We start from the raw sequence: 25,878 nt of genomic DNA, 5'->3' as shown, positions 1-25,878 counted from the left end.
CCATTCGCAACCCCTCAGATAATGAAGCAGTCCGTGTCTGCATGTAGCAAGACCTGGACAACATCCAGGCTTGGGCTCATAAGTGGCAAGTAACATTCGCGCCAGACAAGTGCCATGCAATGACTATCTACAACAAGAGAGAGTCTAACCACCTCCACTTAACATTCAACGGCATTAGCATCGCCGAATTCCACACCACCAACATCCTGAGGGTCACCATTGACCAGAAATTTAACTGGACCAGCCACATAAATACTGTGGCTACAAGAGCAGGTCAGAGGCTGGATGTTCTGTGGCGAGTGACTCAACTCCTGACTCCCCAAAGCCTTTCCACCATCTACAAGGCACAAGTCAGGAGTGTGATGGAATACTCTCCACTTGCTTGGATGAGCGCAGCTCCAATAACACTCAAGTAGCTCGGCACCATTCAGGACAAAGCAGCCCGCTTGATTGGCACCCCATCCACCACCCTAAACATTCACTCCCTCCACCACCGGCGCACAGTGGCTGCAGTGTGTACCATCCACAGAATGCACTGCAACAACTCGCCAAGGCTTCTTCGACAGCACCTCCCAAACCCGCGACCTCTACCACCTAGAAGGACAAGGGCAGCATGCACACGGGAACACATCCAACTGCACGTTCCCCTCCAAGTCACACACCATCCAGACTTGGAAATATATCGCCGTTCCTTCATCGTCGCTGGGTCAAAATCCTGGAACTCCCTTCCTAATAGCACTGTGGGGAAACCTTCACCACACGGACTGCAGCGGTTCAAGAAAGCGGCTCACCACCACCTTCTCAAGGGCAATTATGGATGGACCATAAATGCTGGCCTCGCCAGCGACGCCCTCATTCCATGAACGAATAAATAATAAAGAATAATTTGCAGACCGCCTTTAACGTAATAAACATTCCCAAGGGGATTCACTGAGAAGTAAATGGAGTAAGAAGATATCAGGAGGACTGGTGAAAACCTTGGTCAAAGAGTGGGCTTAAGGATGGTGTAAAAGGAGAAGAAGTAAATGGAGAGTCGGAGGGGATAATATGGGTTTTCAAGAGTAGAATTTCGAAGTCTGAAGGATAAAAATGGATCCCCGACCAAAGAAGGAGATATTAGGAGGGATGACAAAAGCTTGAAGCAAGATATAGTTTTCATGGAAGGCCTGAAAGAAGGAAAGAACTTGCCTTTATATCGCGCCTTTCAAGGCCTCAGGACCTCCCAAAACAGTCAATAAAGTACATTGTGAAGTGTAGTCACTGTGGTAATGTAGGAAAGGTGACAGCCAATTTGCACACAGCAAGATCCCACTCACTGCAATGCGATAAATGGCCAGGAAATAGGCCTTAGTAATGTTGCTTGAGGGATAAATATTTGCCAGGACACCGGAAAGAACTCCCCTGCACTTTTTCGAATATTGCTGTGGGATCTTTTACATCTCCCTGAGAGGGTAGATGGGTCCACGATTTAATGTATCCTATTGTCGGAACCTCCGACAGTACAGGACTGCCACAGTACTGCCCCTCCAACAGTACTGCACTCCCGCAGCACTGACCATTCAACAGATTGAGAGTCCCTCAGTACTGGCCCTCCGACAGTGCAGCAATTCCTCAGTACTGACTCTCCGACAGCGCAACCCTCCCTCCATACTGACCCTCCGTCAGTGTAGCACTCCCACAGTACTGACCATCCGACAGTACAGTGCTTCTTCAGTACTGACCCTCCGTAAATACAGTGCACCCTCACTTGCATTTCAGTGTCTGCATGGATTATGTGTTCAAGTTTCTGGAATTGGATTTCAATGCACAGCCTTCTAACTCACAGATGAGACTGCTACCAATGATCCACATCTGACACCTGAAAGGAGGAGAGGGAGATGGAGGGGCTTCGGGAGATCATTGAGTCGCGTGGATATGGCTGAAGGCACGGTTGTCAAAAGTAGGACAAATGGACTGCGGATGCACAAGCGATCAGAGGTGGAGGAGTAAAGTGTTCCCGAGGGGCTGTCGGACTGGAGGAGGTTACAGAGGTAGGGAGGGGTGAGGCCCTGATGATATTAAGTGTAAGAAAGAATAAAAATAAACTACAGGCTGAGGAGAATGGAATCCAATGCAGGTCAGTAAGGATTTTGGTGATTGGTGAGCCGCTCACCAATCAAAAAGCCAGGGGTGTGGATGGCATCCCTGGCAAGGATGTGCCAATTTTGTGGCCAAATATCATGACTTCCCAATTTTTAACTGGAGGAAATGGTGGGTCATCTAAAACAGAAAGTGGGTCTGACATCACAAAGACATTGGAAGGGTCAAGAGAGGCGGTGGTTTTATCAGCGTCCATCTGAAAGCTGGTCCATGTCTGTGGACTGTGTCTCCAAAGGGCAGCATGTAGATAAGGAAGAGGAGGGAGTCAAGGATTGAACCTTTAGAAACATCAGAGATAAAGGTGATGGGGTGGGAAGAGAAACTTCTCCTGGCTGTGATCAGAGAGGTGAGTGGAACCAAGAGAGGGTCGTCCCAGCAAAAGAGGCCAGTGTCCGATGAATGAAGAGGTGACGGGTGGGTTGTCTGTAGGTATGGAGATGGGGAGGGTTTTAAACTCAAGGATGAGAATTTAAAATTTAACGGATATGTAACTGGGAGCCAGTGAGGGTCAGTGAGGCCGAGCAGGACCTGGTGCTGGTTGGACAACAACGTTTTGGACGAGCTCACTTTTATGGAAGGTGGAGGTTGGGTGGCCGGTCAGGAGTGTATTGGAGGAATGGAGTCTGGAGTGGACAGAGGCATTGATGAGGGTTTCAATGGCGATGTGCTGAGGAAGGAACAGAGCGTGTGATGGAATCACGGGGCCTTTGTGATGGAGGTCAATTCGAGGAATGAGCTCAGCTCGGTGTTACACGGGGCCAATTTTACTGGAGCCGCGAACCAATGCAGAATAAACGGGTAAACTTCTGCCGTAAAATGGCGGAGAGAGGAATGTCAATGGGACACGTTCAGTGTCCGTCCCCAAATATCACCCACAGTCATTTCTGGGCTGCAATCCTCAACCTGCCCTTTAACTGTCCTCGTGGCAGTGACTCAATATTCATATTTTAACTGGGAAACTGCAGGAACAGAGTGAAACGGGCCTGCTTGTGTCCCTGGATTCAGACTACACTGCGGAGAATCGGTAACATTCATAAATGAATCGCCAGCACTGACCATGGTCAATACAATTATATAAAAACCGTAAATGAAGCCGTTTATTATTGTCGGATCAGTCCCGTTTGAGAACAGATATAAACTTTATTCCTGAGAGAGGTCTGATTAAGATAATGTCCTGGACTTTGAGATGTTTGTGTTTTATTCACCACATTATTTACATCGGAGTCAAAGCTGCTGATATAATGTGTTTGTTAAACTGACTGTAACTGATAGCAATGATCAGGAGTATAACCGTGTCAGTGGAGACTTATCCACTGTATAAATCAGGGCTTGTTGGAATGGATCAGCTCAGTGTGACTGCTGGAGTTGTGCTTTCCTGGTCAACAGAAGTCACTGCTTCTCAAAGAAATGGATTATCCAGTAATATTTCAGATACAAGACATTTATTATCCTGTTCTTGCAGCAATTGGAGTTCCAGGTAAGCCGATATCTCAGCTGTTAATGGTGTAAATCAGTGTTGAATCTGCTGCTGTACTTGGTGTATGATTTTTTTCTCCTAGCGCATTTAACACAGTCACCTGGTCTGTTCTTCGGTTGAATGATGGAATATTTTAAGTCTCTGCTCTTTCGGGCTTGTCGGAGCTGCATTATATCCATAATGACCCTTTTATATCCAACCCTGGCATTGTTAATGGATTATTCTCTGTACTGAATGTATTGTTGACTAATTGTATCACTTTAACTTCCAAACTTTCGATATTGTCGGACTTACATTAGATCTGTAATGACTTTGTATATACAAAGCTGGCATTGTTACTGGATTATTCTCTGTATGGAATGTATTGGAATCAGGTGTCTTGGCTAAGAGTTGGTATCAGACCATCAGGAGTTGTTAACAGTCTCATGTTGTGGAACGAACCTGTCCTGGAATATGTTTTCATCAATGTGTTTTCAGTGATTGATAATGAGACAGCTCACGGTCTCAGTGTTACAAGGAGGCAGTGCAATGTCCTCCCTCCCCAATAAAATGCTTCAGTTTAACTGGGATTTCAATGTATTTATTGGTGATCACTGTTATGAAATATTATTTCATTATGTGTGTATCTGACGCCGTTTCAGATGTCTGGTTACTGAACTGAGTTTTCTGCTGAATCTTTCACATCTCATTCTCTGCTTCACTGTGGACGAATTCACTGACTGTCACTGGACTTCACTGTAAAATGAAATGTTTTGATGTTATGTTGTCTCAATTTGCACCGTATTTGTTGGAATCAGGAGCCCTTCAGTGTATCTGTACATTATCAGTGTGATTTTGGCGTTTTGTTAATTGAACAATCCCGCCAAATATGACTTTACTTTATAATTACAGGAGAAGGAATCTCAATTATTGTGAGATCTGCCTGGGAGAGGCTTTCGATTCTGTTTATTCCATGATTGGCAGATGATGTGAACAGTGTAGGTGAACAGGTGGAGAATCGGATGATCTCTAGAAACATTAAACTATTCCACAGAGGCTTCACTATTTAACAAACCGACACTGAGAATAGGATCGGTGGAACACGGGGCTGGTGAACAGAATGCAGGCACAGGATGATAGGATTTAATCGGATATGAAAATGGACTTGAGAAAGAGAGTAGAGTGAGTGATAGAGAGGGTGACTGAGAGGGAAAGCGAGAGGCTGTGGTGTGAATAATTCATCAGAATGAACTGCTGAAACTTCCAGTACAATTAAATATACAAAATGTGATTTGAAGGTGATATTATGAAGTGGTCAGATTGGGTGAGTTTTTATTGTGGGACTCGCTCCTCATGTTTATATCCCTGTCAGGTCCTCAGTCTGTTTTTGTGAATGTTCCTTGTTTTCCAAACTTAGCACTAAATATAATTCAAATTTACCTCAAGAATAGAATCAGTAATTTATTGATTGTGATGAATTATGAGGATGCTGTGATGTTAAAGCTCAGCTGAATTCAATAAACAACAAGTTTGATATAATTAATATCCAACACAGGTTCCCTGACACCAATAACCACAGAAAGGAACTGTTGAATGCATTAGTTGGATTGTGCAAGTGGGACCGATGGATTAGATTTCCTCTAACACTCTGCAGCAATCTCTCCCTGTGAATCCCACCCTCCCCTCCCACTGCATTGAATCCTCTGTCTCCCTCCAAATCTCACTCACTGGCTCGGTCTCCAGCTGACTTACCCGTTTAGTGCCAGTCCCTGTCGGCTCACTTAACCCAGAGCAACAAACCAGCTGCACCTCCCCCTGTCCCCTCACCTTCCCGACACTTCCCTCTCTTTCCCCATCCGTCTGGAGCCCAAATCCGGCTTTAATCCACTGGATTCGCGGTGTGTAAAACCCCTTCTCCCTTCCCCACCGGCACTGTGCCCTCACTCAGTCATTCCACTGGATCCAGTGCTCACTTTATTCACTTTCTGTATCCATCTCCCAATTCATTATTGATCATTGTGTTGAAAAACATCTCTCTGCCCGAAAGCGCTGCCCAGGTCAATCAATCACTTTCCACCCTTCGATGCAGCAACAAAGCTGGAAATTTCACCTCAGATCCTCTCAAACCGTTGCTTTGGCTCCAGGTCTGATCAATAATTTATCTGCTTCATTTTCTCTCTCTTACAGTTAACTTGGTGGCGATTGTGATCCTGTCCCGAGGAAAGTGCGGTCTCTCCAAATGTATCAGTCGCTACCTGGTGGGAATGGCAGTGGCCGATCTCATGGTCGTTATCTTTGGTGTGATATTGAATTGGATTGGTGCGATTTATTTCCCAGGTTCATTCCTGTTCATTACTCCCGTGTGTAGTTTTATTTCCTCCTTGAGTATTGCAGCCACGGATGTTTCTGTCTGGCTCACAGTCGCTTTCACCTTTGATCGATTTGTGGCCATTTGTTGTGAGAAGCTGAAAACTAAATATTGCACCGAGGGAACGGCGGCTGTGGTTCTGGGAACAGTGAGTGTGCTGGGCTGTTTGGTGAATGTTCCCTGGTACTTTATGTATGAACCTTACGATATAATTGATGATGTTCCCTGGTTTTGTGAGACTAAACCGAGCTTCCGTACTTCCCCCGCATGGGCCGCATTTGACATGATTCACCTCATTTTAACCCCTTGTGTCCCGTTCTGTCTGATTTTGCTGTTCAATGTTCTGACAGTCAGGTGTATTTTAGTGTCCAGTCGAGTCCGCAGGGGACTCCGGGGCCGCAGCAATGGAGAGAACCAGAGTGATCCAGAGATGGAGAACCGAAAGAAATCCATAATTTTACTATTTAGTATATCGGGCAGTTTTATACTGTGGTGGCTGACACAGGTTGTATTTTACATTTATCTGCGAATTGCAGACAATCGGTATTATTACTCCGACTCTGAGCCTGGTTTTCTCTCACAACAGACGGCAATGATGTTGCTGCTCCTCAGTTCCTGCACAAACACGTGTATTTATGTCCTGACCCAGACTAAATTCAGAGAGGAGCTGAAGAACGCGGTGAAATACCCACTCAATCTAATTGTTAAATTAGTGAAATAAAAGAAAGAGCTGAAGGGTTTCGAGCACGAGAACTAAATCCCATTTCATACTCCATAGAATCATAGAATGGTTACAGCACAGAAGGAGGTCATTCAGCCCATCGAGCCCGTGCTGGCTGTTTGTAAGAGCAATCCTGTTAGTCCCATTCCCCTGCAATTTTTTTCCCTTCAAGTATTTATCCAATTCCTTTTTGAAAGCCATGATTGAATCTGCTTCCACCATACTTTCAGGCAGCACATTTTGCCAATCACCTTAAATCGGTGTCCTCCGGTTCTGGACCCTTCCGCCAATGGGAACAGTTTCTCTTTATTTATTTTATCTAGATCATAGAATCATAGAAGTTACAACATGGAAACAGGCCCTTCGGCCCAACGTGTCCATGTCGCCCAGTTTATACCACTAAGCTAGTCCCAATTGCCTGCACTTGGCCCATATCCCTCTATACCCATCTTACCCATGTAACTGTCCAAATGCTTTTTAAAAGACAAAATTGTACCCGCCTCTACTACTGCCTCTGGCAGCTCGTTCCAGACACTCACCACCCTTTGAGTGAAAAAATTGCCACTCTGGACCCTTTTGTATCTCTCCCCTCTCACCTTAAATCTATGCCCCCTCGTTATAGACTCCCCTACCTTTGGGAAAAGATTTTGACTATCGACCTTATCTATGCCCCTCATTATTTTATAGACTTCTATAAGATCACCCCTTAACCTCCTACTCTCCAGGGAAAAAAGTCCCAGTCTGTCTAACCTCTCCCTGGTCCTTCATGTTTTGAACACATCTAACAAATTTCCTTTCAACCTTCTCTGCTATAAGGAGAACACCACCAGCTTCTGAAGTCTATATACGTAACTGAAGTTCTCATCCCTGGAACCATTCTAGTAAATCATTTCTGCTCCCTTTCCAAGGCCTTCACATTCTTCCTAAAGTGCAGGGCCCAGAATTGGACACAATACTCTATTTGTGGCCGAACCAGTGTTTTATAAATGTTCAACATAGCTTCCTTGCTTTTGTACTCTATTTATAAAGCCCAGGAACCCGTATGCTTTTTTAATCTTTAAAGATTTATGCACATATACCCCCAGGTGTGTCTGTTCCTGCACCCCTGCAATATCTTATTTAATATGGAATATTAACATTTCACACTCCAGATGAGAAACCCATTCGGAAGTCAAACGACATCAGTCCCAATCCTTGGAAGATGCAAGATAACAACTACTTGCATTTGTCCAGTGCCTGTAAAGTGGAAAAATGGCCCAAAACACCATACAGGTGTAAGATGGCATTAACTGAAATAAATATCATCTATGAAGAGGCATTTCAGTGACATATGAATTGACATTTCAAATTAAACAGGTAGTCATTTTAATTTTACTTTCAAATCTACTGTTATCATAAAAAGTTATTCAAATCCTGAAGAGGCTGAATGGAAATAGTCATAAATCTTCAAAATATAAATGTAGAGTATCTAAAACCGGAGCAATTGGTTTTCCTTTGCATTATTAAGCTGGAAGATCATTTTCTGCTTGGATACAGTTTCCATTCATATCTAAAATCAGACAGACATCCAACCACATTAAGTTTAATGGACCATAAAGCGGCAATGATTACTTTCCTTCAATTTACTAAAATCTATAGGTTCAAACAAGCTTTTCCAGCGCTTAATATATATTCATGCATTGTATATATGTAGCTGTGCATGAACTGGTTTGTTGTATGTATTTGCTTCCCTTTTCTCTTCCCTCAGTTGGTGACTTTGTCCCCTCAATCTATTTCATCCACACTAGGTCACTACTATTAGTCTCGTCATGTCCCATACACCAAAGAAACCACATATGGTCTCACAGAATTTTTTTAAAATGTTCATGTTCGAATTTTTTTTAATTTTATAGGTTGAAAAAATTGTGATTATTTTGAATATGAAGACTGAGGAAATGTAAAGAAAGTCCATTTAGTGAAATCTACTGCAGTAATTGGTCCATCAGTCGCATGAACAGAGCTGGCTGAATCATAGAAAAGAAACGTGGAAAAATTTACAGCACAGGAGGTGGAAAAAGAGCTACCCAGCCGAATCCCACATCCCAGCACTTAGTCTGTCGCCCTGTCGGTGAAGGCACTTCACGTGCATCTCCAAGTTCCTTTTAAATGTGATGAGGGTTTCTGCCTCTACCACCCTTTCAGGCAGTGAGTTCGAGACCCCTACTATCCTCTGGATGAAAAAAGTTTTCCTCTAATCCTTCTACCAATTACTTTAAATGCATAAGATGGTCGAATAGACCAGTCCATTGATATCTTCCTGCAGTCTACAGCTTTTCTCTTCACTATCAACCACACGGCCAATTTTTGTAACATCTGCAAACTTCTTAATCCTACCCCCTACATTTAAGTCCAAGTCATTAATATATACCACAAAAAATAATGGACCTGGTACTGAGCCCTGTGGAAGCCCACTGGAAACAGCCTTCCAATCACAAAACCCATCGACCATTACCCTTTGCTTCCTGCCACTGAGCCAATTTTGGATCCATTTTGCCACTTTCCCTTGGATCCCATGGGCTTTTACTTCTTTGACCAGTCTGCCATGTGAGACTTTGTCAAAAGCCTTGCTAAAATCCATGTGGACTACATAAAATACACTACCCTCATCGACCCTCCTTATTACCTCCTCAAAAAATTCAATCAAATTAGTCAGACATACCTTCCCTTAACAAATCCATGCCTTTCTAAATGACGGTTTATACTGTCTCTCAGAATTGATTCCAATAATTTGCCCACCACCGAGGTTAGACTGACTGGCATGTAATTAATTGCTCGCTCCCTATTCAAACAGTACAATATTACCAGTCCTCCAATCCTCCGGCATCATGCCTACAGCCAGGGAAGATTGGAAAATGATGGTCAGAGCCTCCGCTATTTCCTCCCTTGCTTCTCCCTTGCTTCTCTTAACAGCCTGGGATGCAATTCATCCGGGCCTGGCGATTTATCTACTTTCAATGATGCTAAATCCCTTAATACTTCGTCTCTCACTATGTTTATCCCATCCAATATTTCACATTCCTCCTCCTTAACTACAATCTCTGTATCGTCCCCCTCTTTTATGAAGACAGACGCAAAGCATTCATTAAGAACCTTACCCACATCTTCCGCCTCCATACATAGGTTATCGTTTTGGTCTCTAATAGGCCCTAACAGGATGGTAAGACAATTGGCTGTTTTTTTTAAAGCAACTTGACTACTCACTAATTTGCATAAGTGCATGCTAGTACTCAAACCTTGAATTTACGCCTCTCACATTGTCTAACATGTTTTTCAAGTTTGACTTCACAAATTCCTAGTGGTGGTGGTAGGTCAAAGGTTGGTTTGCTCCTATTAGGGAATAATGGAGCTCGAACTTGCTGTTTTCTTTCTCTGAGCCAGTGTTATCTCATGATCTATCAAGAATGCTCTTTCCCCTCAAACTTAGTACAGGCTGAAAGTAGCTTCGCATCTGACAAGTTCACTTTTTAAAAAATCATACCTTGTAAGGCATTTTAACATAGTTGGCAATATATTTTTTCTCACTAATGAGTTAATGTATGTGATGCAAGACACTCAAAACACAAGGAATTAATAATATAACTGCAAACTGTGAAAGCAGTATTCATGGAATTTGTACTGAAGTCGATTTTACACAAGTATTAAATCAGATAATCATGTTTTGAAGGATTCATTTTTCCACCCAAATAAATACCATTTTACTCAACCATGAAATTGCTTTGGACTATAACTTTTCTGTCATTGTTATCTTGCAAACTGAACAGGGGACGGAAAGTACATTTTATATTCGCAGCACAGAGTTCTGAAATGATCTTACATTTGTTTCTGATATTATATTTTATTGACAATCTGACCTATTGAGGCAGGATTTGCTCCACACACGGCACATGAACTGTTGCTCGAAATGAAGGCACTAAAGAGCTCAGCTGGACTTCAACTAAATGGCCGCCCTGATAAATAAGCAAAGCTGGTAATCAAAGCAGATGTTTGTGGTCTGATGAGAATGGGTACACTCTAAATAAATGGAGAGGGAGAAAGGGAGTGAGTGCAGAGAAAGAGAGACAGAGAGAGACAGAAAGAGAGAGAGGCGGAGAGGGAGAGAGAGACAAAGAGAGAGAGAGGCAGACAGAGAGACGAACAGAGAGAGGCAAAAAGCGAGAAACAGAGACAGAGGCAGACAGAGAGAGAGAGGCAGACAGAGAGAGAAGCAGACAGCGAGAAACAGACGGAGCGAGGCCGACAGAGTGAAAGAGACAGAGAAAGAAAGACAGGGAGAAAGAGACAGAGAGAGAGAGACAAAGAGAGAGACAGAGAGAGAGAGAGTGAGACAGGGAGAGAACGACAGGGATAGAGACGGACGGAGAGAGGCACAAGGACGAAAGAACTGTAACGATTTAAAAAGCGCAGAAAATTAAGACAGATTCACATAAAAGGGTGAGAGTGTGTGTGTGAGAGAGACAGAAACAAATAGGGGCAGAGACAGTGTTACTCAGAGATGGAGAGAAATAAAGATAGAGTTATTAAGATAGGAGAGAAAAGTAAAGGCAGAAAGAAAGCGGGTACATATAATATATATTATGAGAGAGAGAGAGAAAGCAGACATGGACGGGACGAGAGTGAGACACTGATAAAGAATTACAAAGTGATAGAAACGGAGAGGTAAATAAACGGAAGAAATCAATTCAAATTAAGTAGAGACTGAGGGAGAGGCAGAGCAGGAGAGTGTAAGACATAAACAGACAGTAACAAAAAGAGAGAAAGTGGAATAGAAAGCATGGAGAATAATGGAAAACAATAAAGAGGGAGAAATACAAAGATAAAAACAGAGATTGAAAGAAATGGAATGAAATACAGAAACAGATGCAAAGACGAGATGGAGAAGTCAACTAGAAACAGAGAGAAAGAAGTCGACAGAAGCAGAGCTGGAGAGAGTGAGAAATAGACAGAATGAAATAAAGACAGATGAAAAGGGAAGGAGCAAGATATGGATAGAAAGAAAAGGGAAAAGTAGTCCCACAGAGAGAAACAAAGGCAGATATAGACAGAGGAAAACGGAAAGAGGGAGAAGGATACGGAGAGAGAGGTGGAAAGACTAAAAGACGGATGAAGTCAGAGAGAGAGAGAGCGGGGGGAGACAGAGAAGCTAGAGAGAGAAGATAGGCAGCGACGAGCAGACCGAGAGAGAGAGGGAGGCGTATAGAACTAAAAGCCAAGAGCAACAGATAAAAAAAGATGGAGAGATAAACAGTGACGGAGACTGAAATTACAGTAGAAGTGGAAATAACAAGTAGAAAAAGATGGAGACGTAAACAGCAACAGAGGCGGAAATTACAGTTGAAGTGGAAATAACAAGTAGAAAAACAAACAGAAAATAAACAGAGATCAATGAAATGAACAGGAATAGACAGAATGAAAGACGGACAAACATATAAAGTGACAGGAGGGTAGAGAGAGAAGTGAGAATAGAACACAGAAAGCATTAAATAAACAAACAAACTGTGTAATCAGCCTGGAGTGTGTGAGAGTGCTGACCAGCAGAACAGCAGCAGATGAAGCAGGCCAGACAGTTCATGTTTGTTCTGGGGTAACACTCTTGTGGATTTAATTTTGACATTTCTAATGGTGATGCCTGGAGGCTGCACAATAAAGTCACTCAGTCTTGTGTCCCTGACCCTGACCATTACTTACTGCAGGAGTTTCCCAGCTGTTCTGTGTGGTAAACACTCATCTGAAAAACGAAAGCCTGAGACTAAATCGGCTTCAGCATGTCTGAAGGAAAAGGACGATAAAAAGGAGGAAGGACTGTGAAAAGAATTGTTAATGACACGTTGTAAAAGACCACATAGCAGAGGATAGATCACCATAGCAACAATGACGATTCCAGGAGGGCGACAGGTCGTTTGAACACCTGCCGACTTAATTTGGTTACACTGTGGACACTGAGAGAAAACAAGTGAAGTATCAATCAAATGTGGGTTGCATTTGTAGGAATCTATTGTTGATAAGCTGCCGTCCCCAGAGGTGTGATTCTGTGTTAAAAAAGGTCTTTAAAGCTGGGCAGAAGTTGAGTGGGGAGAGACACAGATCCACCACGACTGCTCCAACCTCGCCTTTCGCTTCCTGGCAGCACCACCTCAACTGGAATCTTGCTGACTGCTCGCTACCTCCCAGCTTAATGCCTCGATGCAGGTTTAGAGATTGCCTGTGAAGCAGATGACCTGACGACAAGAGAAAGCCATGCTTTACTATAACATTATCCATCAAAATACCTGGAATCTTCCCGGCAGGCTTGAGCCAACAATCAGTATAAAACTTTCGTTATGGGCTTAGTCTAAGATAGGCATTTGATTTCCAAACGGTTATGCATTTTGTTAATTCAGAATGTGTTGTTTTATTGTGGGTAAATCAATTCTAAATCGGACATAAACTCAAGGTGTTGGTTAAATTCTATTCTCAATTTTTATACTGTATTAATAACAAATGATTGTTTTCTTTGTGACGCCACGGTTTTATGCCTGAAGTTTCATTAGGAAAAAGAGCTCATTAAGTTTCATGTAAAATTAAACCTTGTGGAGATAAAAAGTCATTGCCTCAAATTAAAGTGTAAAATCACTTTATACCCTTTGCTCCTCCATCTATACCATGTGTAACTTTCTCAGTGAGCTGCTGGATTCTGTAATAAATCACAATGTATTCTTAACCCTTCTGCTGTGTTACTAAACTGGACAGGGTCCCGCAGCACTCTCCTGATCTGCTACTGTTACAAATACTGTTATTGTTTCAGGTTAATGAAAAATATGAATAATGGAGAGATGAACCAAATCCCAGATCAGAGCTACATTCAGATTGAGGCCAATTTTACTCTGATTTATTTAACAGAAGCTAGAATTACATTCTCTGCACAAAATGGCTAATTTGACCTTTCCCTCCGAATGTCTGGTCTCTCCTTCTCGTTAACCATTAAGTTCAAATAATCAAATGTTAATCCATATTTTTGGAAGTTCACATTTTGGTGTTTAATTCCCTCACTGCACCGCTGTCTTAATTTTAAACACCAGCTAGCGCCAGTCTGACTCAGTTTGTATCTTTAATTATAGTGCAACAGTGATTTGCGACCCGTTTTACACTATCACAGTCTACCTCAATGGATCTACAGCAGACCCAGACATGAGCTGTGAAGCTTTGTGAATCTCAGGGTATAAATTTGTCTACAGCAAGCCCAGACATGAGCTGTCGAGCTTTGTGAACCTCAGGGTATAAATTTGTCTACAGCAGACCTAGACATGAGCTGTGGAGCTTTGTGAATTTCAGGGTATGAATTGGTCCACAGCAGACCCAGACATGAGCTGTAGCGGTTTGTGAACCTCAGGGTATAAATTTGTCCACAGCAGACCTAGACATGAGCTGTGGAGCTTTGTGAACCTTAGGGTATAAATTGATCTTCAGCAGACCCAGACATGAGCTGTGGAGCTTTGTGAACCTTCGGGTATAAATTGGTCCACAGCAGACCCAAATATGAGCTGTGGAGCTTTGTGAATCTTAGGGCATAAATCAGTCTCGTGCAATTCCGTAAAACAGGTGGTAAAGAATCAGCCGCCCGTTCTACAATCCGCCCGATTTCCTTTTCCATTGAAGTCAATTGTTGGGAAAATCGGACCAACAACAAAACGGACTGCTGATACACCATCGCTCATTTTACGCTATCGCTTATTTTGCACCATCGCTCATTTTGTACCATCGCTCATTTTGCACCACCGCTCATTTTGTACCATCGCTCATTTTGCACGATCGCACATTTTGCACGATCGCTTGTGATGGAACAATTTCATTCTGAAAGTGCTGTTGACGTCAGGGCTGATTCCTCGAATGGGCGCTCTGGGAGAGCCCATCCATAAACCACAAGGTCGCTGCGCTTTATTTTCTACCCACTAATTTAAATCGACTGGAGATCGAAGAAATCCGTCTGTGGGCCGGAGATTTCCCCACCCTGCTACTCGACCAGTTGTGCCAGCCCTGTTGTTACGAAAGAAGAAGCCTCTAAAGTGGAAAGACTGAAAACCCTGGTGAAAGCAACTCAAAAAATATGTGGGTAAAATTCAACTTACGTAGAAACATAGAAAATAGGAGCAAGAGTAGGCCATTCGGCTCTTGGCCTGCTCCGCCATTCAAAATGATCATGGCTGATCGTCTAACTCAGTAACCTGTTCCTGCTTTTTCCTCATATCCCTTGATCCCCTTAGCATTAAGAAATATATCTATCTCCTTCTTGAATAAATCTAATTACTTGGTCTCCACTGCCTTCTGTGGTAGAGAATTCCACAGGTTCGCCACCCTCTGAGTGAAGAAATTTCTTCTCATCTCGCTTCTAAATGACATACCCCGTATCCTGAGACTGTGAACCCTGGTTCTGGACTCCCCAGCCATCGGGAACATCCCCCTTGCATCTAGTCTGTCTAGTCCTGTTAGAATGTTACAAGTTTTGCTGAGATCACATGTCATTCTTCTAAACTCCAGTGAATATAGGCCTAGTCGACCCAATCTCTCCTCTGACGTCAGTCCTGCCATCCCAGGAATCAGTCTGGTAAACCTTCGTTGCACTCCCTACATGGCAAGGACATCCTTCCTCAGATAAGTAGACCAAAACTGAACACAATAGTCCAGATGTGGTCTCACTAAGGCCCGGTCTAACTGCAAATCCTCTTACAATGAAGGCCAACATACCATTCGCCTTCCTAATTTCTTGCTGCACCAGAATGCTCGCTTTCAGCGACTGGTGTACAAGGACACCCAGGTCTCGTCGCACCTCCCCCTTTTCCCAATCTATCACCATTCAGATAATAATCTGCCTGTCTGTTTTTACAACCAAAGTGGATAACCTCACATTTATCCACGTTATACTGCATCTGCCATGTTCTTGCCCACTCACCCAACTTGTCTAAACCACATTGGAGCCTCTTTGCATCCTCCTCACAGCTCACTTTCCACCCCAGCTTTGTGTCGTCTGCAAACTTGGAAATGTTACATTTAGTCCCTTCATCCAAATCATTGATATATATTGTGAATAGCTGGGGCCCAAGCACTGATCTCTACGGTACACCACTAGTCACTGCCTGCCACCCGGAAAAAGACCCGTTTATTCCCACTTTGTTTCCTGTCTGTCAAACAATTCTCAATCCATGCAAGTACATTCCCCCCAATCCCATGTGCTTTAATTTTGCACACTAACCTCTCGTGTGGGACCTTATCAAAAGCCTTCTGAAAATCCAAGAACATCACATCCACTGGTTCTCCTTTATCTATTCCACTAGTTGCATCCTCAAAAAACTCCAGTAGATTTGTTAAGCATGGTTTCCCTTCCATAAACCCATGCGGACTTTGTCCAATCCTGTTAATGTCATCCAAGTGTTCTGTTATCACATCTTTTATAATAGACTCGAGCATTTACCCCCTACTGATGTAAGGCTAACTGATCTGTAATTCTCTGTTTTTTCTGTCCCTCCTTTTTTAAATAGTGGGGTTACATTTGCCACCCTCCAATCTGTAGGAACTGTTCCAGAGTCTATAGAATTTTGGAACATGATCATCAATGCATCCACTATTTCCAGGGCCACTTCCTTTAGTACTCTGGGATGTTGATTATGAGGCCCAGGGGATTTGTTAGCCTTTAGCCCCATAAATTTTCCTAGCACTAAGTTTTTACCAATAGTGGTTTCCTTCGGTTCCTCCCTCTCACTAGACCCTTGGTTCCCTAACATTTCTGGGAGGTTATTTGTGTCCTCCTTTGTGAAGACAGAACCAAAGTATGTGTTTAATTGTTCTGTCATTTCTTTGTTCACCGTTATAATTTCCCTCATTTCTGACTGTGAGGGACCTACATTTGTCTTCACTAATCCTTTTCTCTTGACATATTAATAGAAGCCTTTACAGTCAGTTTTTATGTTCCCTGCTAGTTTACACTCATACACTTTTTTCTCTCTCTTAATAAATCTCTTTGTCCTCCTTTGCTGAATTCTAAACTGCTCCCAATCCTCAGCATTGCCGCTTTTACTGGCAATTTTATATGTCTCCTCTTTGGATCTAATACTATCCCTGATTTATTTTATAAGACACGGTTGATCCACCTTTCCTGTTTTATTTTTGTGCCAGAAAGAAATGAATAATTGTTGTAATACCTGCACACGTTCTTTAAATATTAGACATTGCCTATCCACTGTCATACCTTTCAGTAAAGTTCTCCAATCTATACTAGCCAACTCGCACCTCATACTTTCGTAATTTCCTTTATTTAGATTCCGGAACCTAGTTTCGGATTCAACTACTTCACTTTCGATCTGAATGAGGAATTCTATCATGTTATGGTCGCTCTTCCCTAAGGGATCCCGCACAACAAGATTGTTAATTAATCCTTTCTCATTGCACAATAGCCAGGCTAGGATCGCCTTTTCTCTAGTTGGTTCCTCAACATATTGGTTTTGAAAACCATCACTTACACACTCCAGGAATTCCCCCCCACCCCCAACAGTATTATTGCTAATTTGTTTGAAAAATCTCTTTGTATATTAAAGTCACCCATGATTATAGTTGTACCCTTGTTGCATGCTCTCTAATTTCCTGTTTAATGCCCACCCCTACATTTCCACTACTGTTTGGGGGCCTATAGACAACCCCCACTAACGTTTTCTGCCCCTTGGTGTTCCTTAGCTCCATCCATACAGATTCCACATCGTGATTTTCAGAGCCAATATGCTTCCTCACTATTGCATTGATTTCCTAACTTTACTAACAACGCTACACCACCTCCTTTCCCTTTTTGCCTGTCCTTCCTAAATATTGAATACCTCTGATATTCAATATTTCGACCAGGGCACAACGCAGGCGGTAGCGGATGGGCCGCCTATTATACACCCCACTCAGTTCTCCTTTGCATTGAAGTCACGGTGTGTAAAACAGGCGGTCGATGCGCTACCGACTGTAATTCAGCTCCACTGAAGTTACATTTCATCCCTGATAATCCACAGGGTGCAGCCACCAGCCTCCGACCTGATCCGGGGCACTCAGCAGGTTCATTCCAGATTGAACTCACTGACCATCTGTCAAGCAGCTCAAAGTGTCCTCAATTTCCACAACTCGAATAGTCCAACACTTTGCCCCATAAACAAAACACTGTTTATGTCTGGGTGCCTCGGTAAATTTTGGTATAAGGAATATAACATTTGCCTTTTATTCCTGTTATCAATGTAACGCAAACTATCTTCCCCCCAGTCATTTTATGTCAGGTCCAACACAGCAGTAGCAATGGGACTTGGACCTGTTTCTGCTCTCATCTCACTTGTGCGTGTAATGCATACTGGGTTCAGTCCAGAACCACACACTGGAATGACACAACCTCATTATCCACGCCATCAGAAACAGTGAAATGTGCAACCACTCCTTGCAGGTCACTGGTGCTGGGAATGGGCTCGGTTGGACTGAAGGTCAGTGTGAGACTGACCGAATTGTTACAGTGAAGCTGTGAAAGCCTGAAATATGCTGCTATTGAGGGCATCAGACTAGTAATCTATGGAGGCGGTAATGACTGTCACTCCAGAAGTAACGAACGCCCTTAGAATCTCCACCATATCCCTTGTTGCAACAGGAATCACCTGGACTGCCATATTGTCCGGGGTGCTCTGAATGGCCTTACATACCTCCTGCGTTGTCTTACAAATGCAGATCTTGAACTTCTCCAACTGATCGGTCATCTCCAGAATGTGAGAGGTGACTGTCTCCACGGCCTGCCCTTTAGGTCTGTGCTGCCAAGTCATAGTTCTGTTGAAGACTGGCGTCCTCAGCTCTGGGGCCTTGGGCCCCTCAGCCAAGGACAGTTGTTCCTCGGCCTCCAAACGGGAGAAATATATTATTTCAAGCTCCTCCTGCTCACTGGTGCTCTGTGCTTAACCCTGTCATATACCCTCAGTCTCACTATAAACATCCTTTCGAGAGGCTGCATCTGGGCTGGTGATGGGAACGGTGAATCAGGTATAGCAATAGATGCTTTAGCGATTCAAAGCTTACTCTCATATCCTTACTTTATTAAATGGTGGGAGACTTTACAATTATCAACAACATGCGTTTATATAACGCCTTTAACGTAATGAATCCTCCCAAGGTTCGAGTCACTATTTCATTCTTTTCATCAAATGCACTCATTTCGCTGAGATGAAGTTTTTTCTTTAATGGCTTAACATTTCATCTTCAAATCCAGTAAATTTCCGTTGTGCTTGTCACTTTTTGATTGTTTTTAACAAGTGTAACTATTTCACTGAGATAAAGCTTTTTCTTTAATGGCTTAACATATTATCTTCAAATCCAAAAAATAATCGTGGTTCACCTTAATGTTTTCTTGTTTTCAATAAATGCACTTATTTCATTTTGTCAACTCATTTAATAAGTACCTTAACCTATATGGCTACGGACCAATTGCTGGAAAATGAGATTCGGCTGGATGGCTCATTTTCGGCCACAACGGACACGATGGGCCGAATGGCCTCCTTCTGTGCCGTAAATTTTCTATGATTCTGTGATTATAAGGCACGTCACAGGAGCTTCTCAGATCAAATCAGAGGACAGCAGCTTGATGACTGGTTGGTGAGTGATACACTTTCTTGCTCTCTCAGTTAGGGGAGTGGTTTAAACTAGAGACCTATAACTTACTAATACTTTATTCAATTATTAACTTAAACTAGATCAATTAATTAATTAAAAAATTATCAAAATAAACCAAGTGAATTAATTACATAAAGACTTTAATGAAGTAAATAAATAAAACAAGGTTAGGTAGGGATCGTAGGGCGGGTGATGTGCTGTAACTGCAGCATGTGGGAGTTTGTGGAGAGCAGCGTGATCCCAGGGATCCACATTCGCAGTAAGTGTCTGCAACTCGAGGAACTTCGGCTCAGAGTTGTTGAGCTGCAGTCCGAGTTGCAGACATTGCGATGAATAAGGGAGGAGTGAGTTATCTGGATACTTCGACCCAGGCGGCAGTCACACCCCTTAGGTTAGGTAGTGGTTTAGATTTAGCTAGTGGTCAGGGACTGGAGGATGTGACTGCGAGTCAGGCAGTTAAGGGGACCTCAGATGCAGTGGTGGAGGAGTCTCATCATTTGCTTTGTCCAACAGGAACGAGGTGCTTGTTGCCTGTGTGGATGAGAATAAAGATTGCAGGGAGGAAGGGCAAATTGACCAGAGCACCGTGGTGCAAGGGGCCATTCAATTTCCGGAGGGGTGGAATTAAAAGAAATATGCTGGTGTTACGTGATAATATACTCAGTGGGATACATACTGTTCTCTGCAGCCGTGACCAGGAGTCCCGAAGGCTGTGTTTCCTGCCTGGTGTCAGGGTTAAGGATATCTCCTCATGGCTGGAGAAGAACTTGGAACATGAGGGGGTTGGGGTATGGAATGTAGTTTTCGTGGTCCACGTAGGAACCAACGACATAGCTAATGCTAGGAATGAGATTCTGCTGAGGGACTTTAAGGAGCTAGGGTCCGAATTAATGAGAAGAACCACAACGGGAATAATCTCTGCATTACTAACTAAGCCACGCCCATATTGGCATCGGGTCAAACAGATCAGAGATTTAAATGCGTGGCTCAAAGAGTGATGTGGGAGACTGAGGTTTCAATTCATGGGGCACTGGCACCAGTACTGAGAAAAGAGGGAGCTGTTCCGTTGGAACTGGTTCCATTTAAACAGGACTGAATAACTAGGGCGGTAGATAGGGCTTTAAACTAAAAAGGGCGGGGGAAGATTCAAGTAAGGTTAAATTTATAAATATGAAGAGGAAAGTCAAGTCCAGAGAGCAGTGTAGCGATTTGGTTAAAGCTAAGCAGAGTGTGTGAGGAAGGGACAGAGAGTGTAACGGGAATAGTACCTCAGTGAATAAGGTCAAATCAGGGGAAAATAGTAAAACGTTAAAATTAAACGCTCTTGATCTGAATGCATGAAGCATTCGGAACAAGATCGACTAATTAGTGGCACAAATAGAGATAAATAGGTTTGATCCAGTAACATAGAAAATAGGAGCAGGAATTGGCCATTCGGCCATTCGAGCCATTTAATATCATCCTGGCTGATCTTCCATCTCAATAGCATATTCCCGCTCTCTCCCCATACCCCGAGATGACTTTTGTGTCTAGAAATCTATTTAGCTCCTTCTTATACATATTCAGTTACTTGGCCTCCACATTCTTCTGTGGTAGAGAATTCCACGGGTTCACCACACTCTGAGTGAAGAAATTTCTTCTCATCTCAGTTCTAAATGTCCTACCCCGTATTCTGAGACTGTGCCCCTCGTTCTGGACCTCTTGGCAGGGGAAACTTCCTCCCTGCATCCAGTCTCGAGCCCTGTGAGAATTTCATACGTTTCAATTAGATCACCTCTCATTCTTCTAAACTCGAGTGAACACATACGACAGTGCTGCCATACCAGGTATCAGTCTGATGAACCTTCGCTGCATTCCCTCGATGGCAAGTGTATCCTTTCTTATGTAAGGAGACCAAAACTGCACGCAATACTCCAGGTGTGGTCTCACCAAGGCCCTGTATAACTGCAATAAGACATCCCTGCTCCTACACACAAATCCTCTTGCAATGAAGGCCGACATACCATTCGCCTTCCTAACTGTTTATAAGAACATAAGAAATAGGAGCAGGAGAAGGCCAATCGGCCCCTCGAGCCTGCCAGCCATTCCATAAGATCATGGCTGATCTGATCCTAACCTCAAATCTAAATTAATGTCCAATTTCCTGCCCGCTCCCCGTAACCCCTAATTCCCTTTACTTCTAGGAAACTGTCTATTTCTGTTTTAAATTTATTTAATGATGTCGCTTCCACAGCTTCCTGGGGCAGCAAATTCCACAGACCTACTACCCTCTGACTGAAGAAGTTTCTCCTCATCTCAGTTTTGAAAGAGCAGCCCCTTATTCTAAGATTATGCCCCCTAGTTCTAGTTTCACCCATCCTTGGGAACATCATGACCGCATCCACCCGATCAAGCCCCTTCACAATCTTATATGTTTCAATAAGATCGCCTCTCATTCTTCTGAACTCCAATGAGTAGAGTCCCAATCTACTCAACCTCTCCTCATATGTCCACCCCCTCATCCCCGGGATTAACCGAGTGAACCTTCTTTGTACTGCCTAGAGAGCAAGTATGTATTTTCTTAAGTATGGAGACCAAAACTGTATGCAGTATTCCAGGTGCGGTCTCACCAATACCTTATATAACTGCAGCAATACCTCCCTGTTTTTATATTCTATCCCCCTAGCAATAACAGCCAACATTCCGTTGGCCTTCTTGATCACATGCTGCACCTGCAAACTAACCTTTTGATTTTCTTGCACTAGGACCCCCAGATCCCTTTGTACTGCAGTACTTTCCAGTTTCTCGCCATTAAGATAATAACTTGCTCTCCGATTTTTCCTGCCAAAGTGCATAACCTCACATTTTCCAATATTGTATTGCATCTGCCAAATCTCCGCCCACTCACCCAGCCTGTCTATATCCCTCTGTTGGTTTTTTATGTCCTCCTCACTTTCTACTTTCCCTCCCATCTTTGTATCATCTGCAAACCTCGGTCCCCTCCTCCAACTCGTTAATATAGATTGTAAAGAGTTGGGGACCCAGCACCGACCCCTGCGGAACACCACTGACTGCAGGTTGCCAGTCCGAGAATGTACCATTTCTCCCAACTCTCTGCTTCCTGTTAGATAACCAATCCTCCACACATGCCAGAATATTACCCCCAATCCAGTGATTATTTATCTTGAGCAATAATCTTTTATGTGGCACCTTGTCGAATGCCTTCTGGAAGTCCAAATACACTACGTCCACTGGTTCCCCTTTATCCACCCTGTACGTTATATCCTCAAAGAACTCAAGCAAATTTGTCAGACATGACTTCCCCTTTGTAAAGCCATGCTGATTTGGTCCGATTAAATTATGTTTATCCAAATGTTCTGCTACTGTCTCCTTAATAATAGACTCCAAAAGTTTACCCACCACAGATGTTAAGCTAACTGGTCTATAATTTCCAGCCTTCTGCCTACTACCCTTTTTAAATAAGGGTGTTACATTGGCAGTTTTCCAATCTGCCGGGACCTTTGCCGAGTCCAGAGAATTTTGGAAAATTATTACCAAAGCATCCACAATCCCTTCTGCCACTTCCCTCAAGACCCTCGGATGTAAGCCATCAGGTCCAGGGGATTTAACCGCCTTGAGTCCCATTAATTTATTGAGTACCAATTCCTTAGTGATTTTAATCGTATTTAGCTCCTCCCCCCCAAGAGCCCCCTGTTTTTCCAGTGTTGGGATATTCTTAGTGTCCTCTACCGTAAAGACTGAAACAAAATATTTGTTCAGCATTTTTGCCATCTCCATGTTTCCCACCATTAATTTCCCGGTCTCATCCTCTAAGGGACCTACGTTTGCCTTAGCCACCCCTTTTCTTTTCATACAACTGTAGAAACTCTTGCTATCTGTTTTTATATTTTTTGCTAATTTATTTTCATAATCTATCTTCCCTTTCTTAATCAATCCTTTTGTTACTTTTTGCTGTCTTTTGAAGACTTCCCAATCTTCTATCCTCCCACTAAGTTTGGCTACCTTATATGTCCTTGTTTTTAGTCGGATATTATCCTTAATTTCTTTACTTGGCCACGGATGGCTGTCATTTCTTTTACACCCTTTTTTCCTCAGTGGAATATATATTTTTTGAAAGTTTTAAAATAACTCCTTAAATGAACACCACTGCTCATGTACCGTCTTACCCTTTAATCTATTTTCACAGTCTACTTTAATCAATTCCGCTCTCATACCATCATAGTCTCCTTTATTCAAGCTCAGTACGCTTGTTTCAGAACCAACCTTCTCACCCTCTAATTGGATATGGAATGTAACCATATTATGGTCACTTATTCCAAGGGGATCCTTAACTAGGACATTATTAATTAATGCTGGCTCATTACACAGGACCAGGTCCAAGGTTGCTTGCCCCCTTGTTGGTTCAGTTACATACTGCTCAAGAAATCCATCCCTAATACACTCAATGAACTCTTCCTCAAGGCTACCCTGCCCAATTTGATTTGTCCAGTTAATATGATAGTTAAAATCCCCCATAATTATAACTGTTCCCTTATTACATGCCCCGACTATTTCTTGATTAATACTTCTTCCAGCAGAGTTGCAACTATTAGGAGGCCTATGTACTACGCCCACGAGTGTTTTTTGCCCCTTATTATTCCTTATCTCTACCCAAACTGTTTCATTATCCTGATCCTTTGTCCCAATATCTTTTGTCTGTATTACAGTGATTCCTTCCCTTATTAACATAGCCACCCCACCTCCCCTTCCTTCCTGCCTGTCCTTCCTGATTGTTAAATACCCTGGCATATTTAATTCCCAGTCGTTGTCACCCTGCAGCCATGTTTCTGTAATGGCCACAAGATCATACCCATACGTTGTTATTTGTGCCGTTGACTCGTCCATTTTGTTACGAATGCTACGTGCATTCAGATGAAGAACTTACAAATATGTTTTGTGACACTTAGTTCCTGCTTTTTCCTTTTTTAACACTTTACCTTTTACTCCATACCTTCTGTCCCTTCCTGATATGCTTTCCTCAGTCTCGCTGCTCACGTTCCCAACCCCCTGTCACAGCTTTGATGCTGGGTTAATCGCCTTACGCCTTCTAGTTTTCATTTTATCTGTCGTGCCTAAAGTGCCTAAAGTACACTTTCTTTCCGCTGCTCTATGCTTTTCCCTTTCATTTGTTCTTGAACAACTGTTTGTACTATTCGTATTGTAGATTTCCCCTGGGTCTTCCCCTCTCTTGCTGCTCTCAACTTTATTCCCTTCTGACTCCCCGCTCAGGTTCCCATCCCCCTGCCATTCCAGTTTAAACCTTCCCCAACAGCACCAGCAAACACCCCCGCGAGGACATTGGTCCCGGTCCTGCTCGGGTGTAACCCGTCACGCTTGTACATGTCCCACCTTCCCCAGAACCGGTCCCAATGTCCCAGGAATCTAAATCCCTCCCTCCTACACCATCCCTGCAGCCACGCATTCATCCTGTCTATTCTCCTGTTCCTATACTCACTAGCACGTGGCACCGGTAGTAATCCTGAGATCACTACCTTTGAAGTCCTGCTTTTTAATTTATCTCCTAACTCCTTAAATTCACCTTGCAGGACCTCATTCCTTTTTTTTACCAATGTCGCTGGTACCAATATGGACCACGACTACTGGCTGTTCACCCTCCCCCTCCAGAATGCCCTGCTGCTGCTCCGTGACATCCTTGACCCGAGCACCAGGGAGGCAACATACCATCCTGGAGTCACGTTTGCGGCCGCAGCAACGCCTATCTGTTCCCCTTACAATGGAATCCCCTATCACTATAGCCCTGCCACTCTTCTTCCTCCCCTCCTGTGCAGCAGAGCCACCCGTGGTGCCCCGAACCTGGCTCTTGCTGCTTTCCCCTGATAAGCCATCTCCCCCAACAGTATCCAAAGCAGAATATCTGTTTGAGAAGGAGATGGCCCCAGGGGACTCCTGCTCTACCTGCCTAGTCCTTTTAATCTGCCTGGCGGTCACCCATTTCCTTTCTGCCTGCGTATTCTTTACCTGCGGTGTGACCACCTCACTGAACGTGCTATCCACGATAGTCTCAGCATCGCGGATGCTCCACAGTGAGTCCACCCGCAGCTCCAGCTCCGAAAAACGGTTAGCCAGTAGCTGCAGCTGGACACACTTCCTGCACACATGGTCGCCAGGGAAACTGGTAGTGTCCATGACTTCCCACATAGTGCAGGAGGAGCATATCACGGGTGCGAGCTGTGCTGCCATGAATTTCCTCAGACTCCTAGACTCTCTTCCCGCTCTCGGCCTCCCCTTTTATACTCTGCTCACCTCTCGGACTCTCCTGCCTCACCTGTGATGTTGCACAGTAGTTGTCTCTTGGTGCAGGTCTGCTGCTGCTTTTATTTCACAATCTCAGTCTTCTACTCTCAGGTACACTGCCGCTCTGGGGAAAAGTTCGGAAAAGCAAGGCAAAGCAGCACCTCCCTCCCCCACTACACCGAACTCCCACACTTACCAAACTCTCAGCACACTGTGTCG

General features: G+C 43.5%; 1 protein-coding gene across 1 annotated transcript in view; it reads right to left on the bottom strand.

The window, feature by feature from the left end:
* Nucleotides 1–25,878, bottom strand: part of LOC137313324 (NACHT, LRR and PYD domains-containing protein 3-like) — a 55,218-nt gene that overhangs the window by 5,597 nt on the left and 23,743 nt on the right. The window contains exon 11 of the mRNA XM_067979437.1: nucleotides 1,843–1,851. Coding sequence (XP_067835538.1) covers nucleotides 1,843–1,851 — 9 coding nt within the window. The remainder of the gene's footprint in view (nucleotides 1–1,842; nucleotides 1,852–25,878) is intronic.

This window comes from Heptranchias perlo, unplaced genomic scaffold (assembly GCF_035084215.1).
Source record: "Heptranchias perlo isolate sHepPer1 unplaced genomic scaffold, sHepPer1.hap1 HAP1_SCAFFOLD_47, whole genome shotgun sequence".
Taxonomy (NCBI): Eukaryota; Metazoa; Chordata; class Chondrichthyes; order Hexanchiformes; family Hexanchidae; genus Heptranchias; species Heptranchias perlo.
The sequence above is the reverse complement of the archived record's forward strand: the minus strand, read 5'-3'. Positions and strand labels throughout refer to the sequence as shown.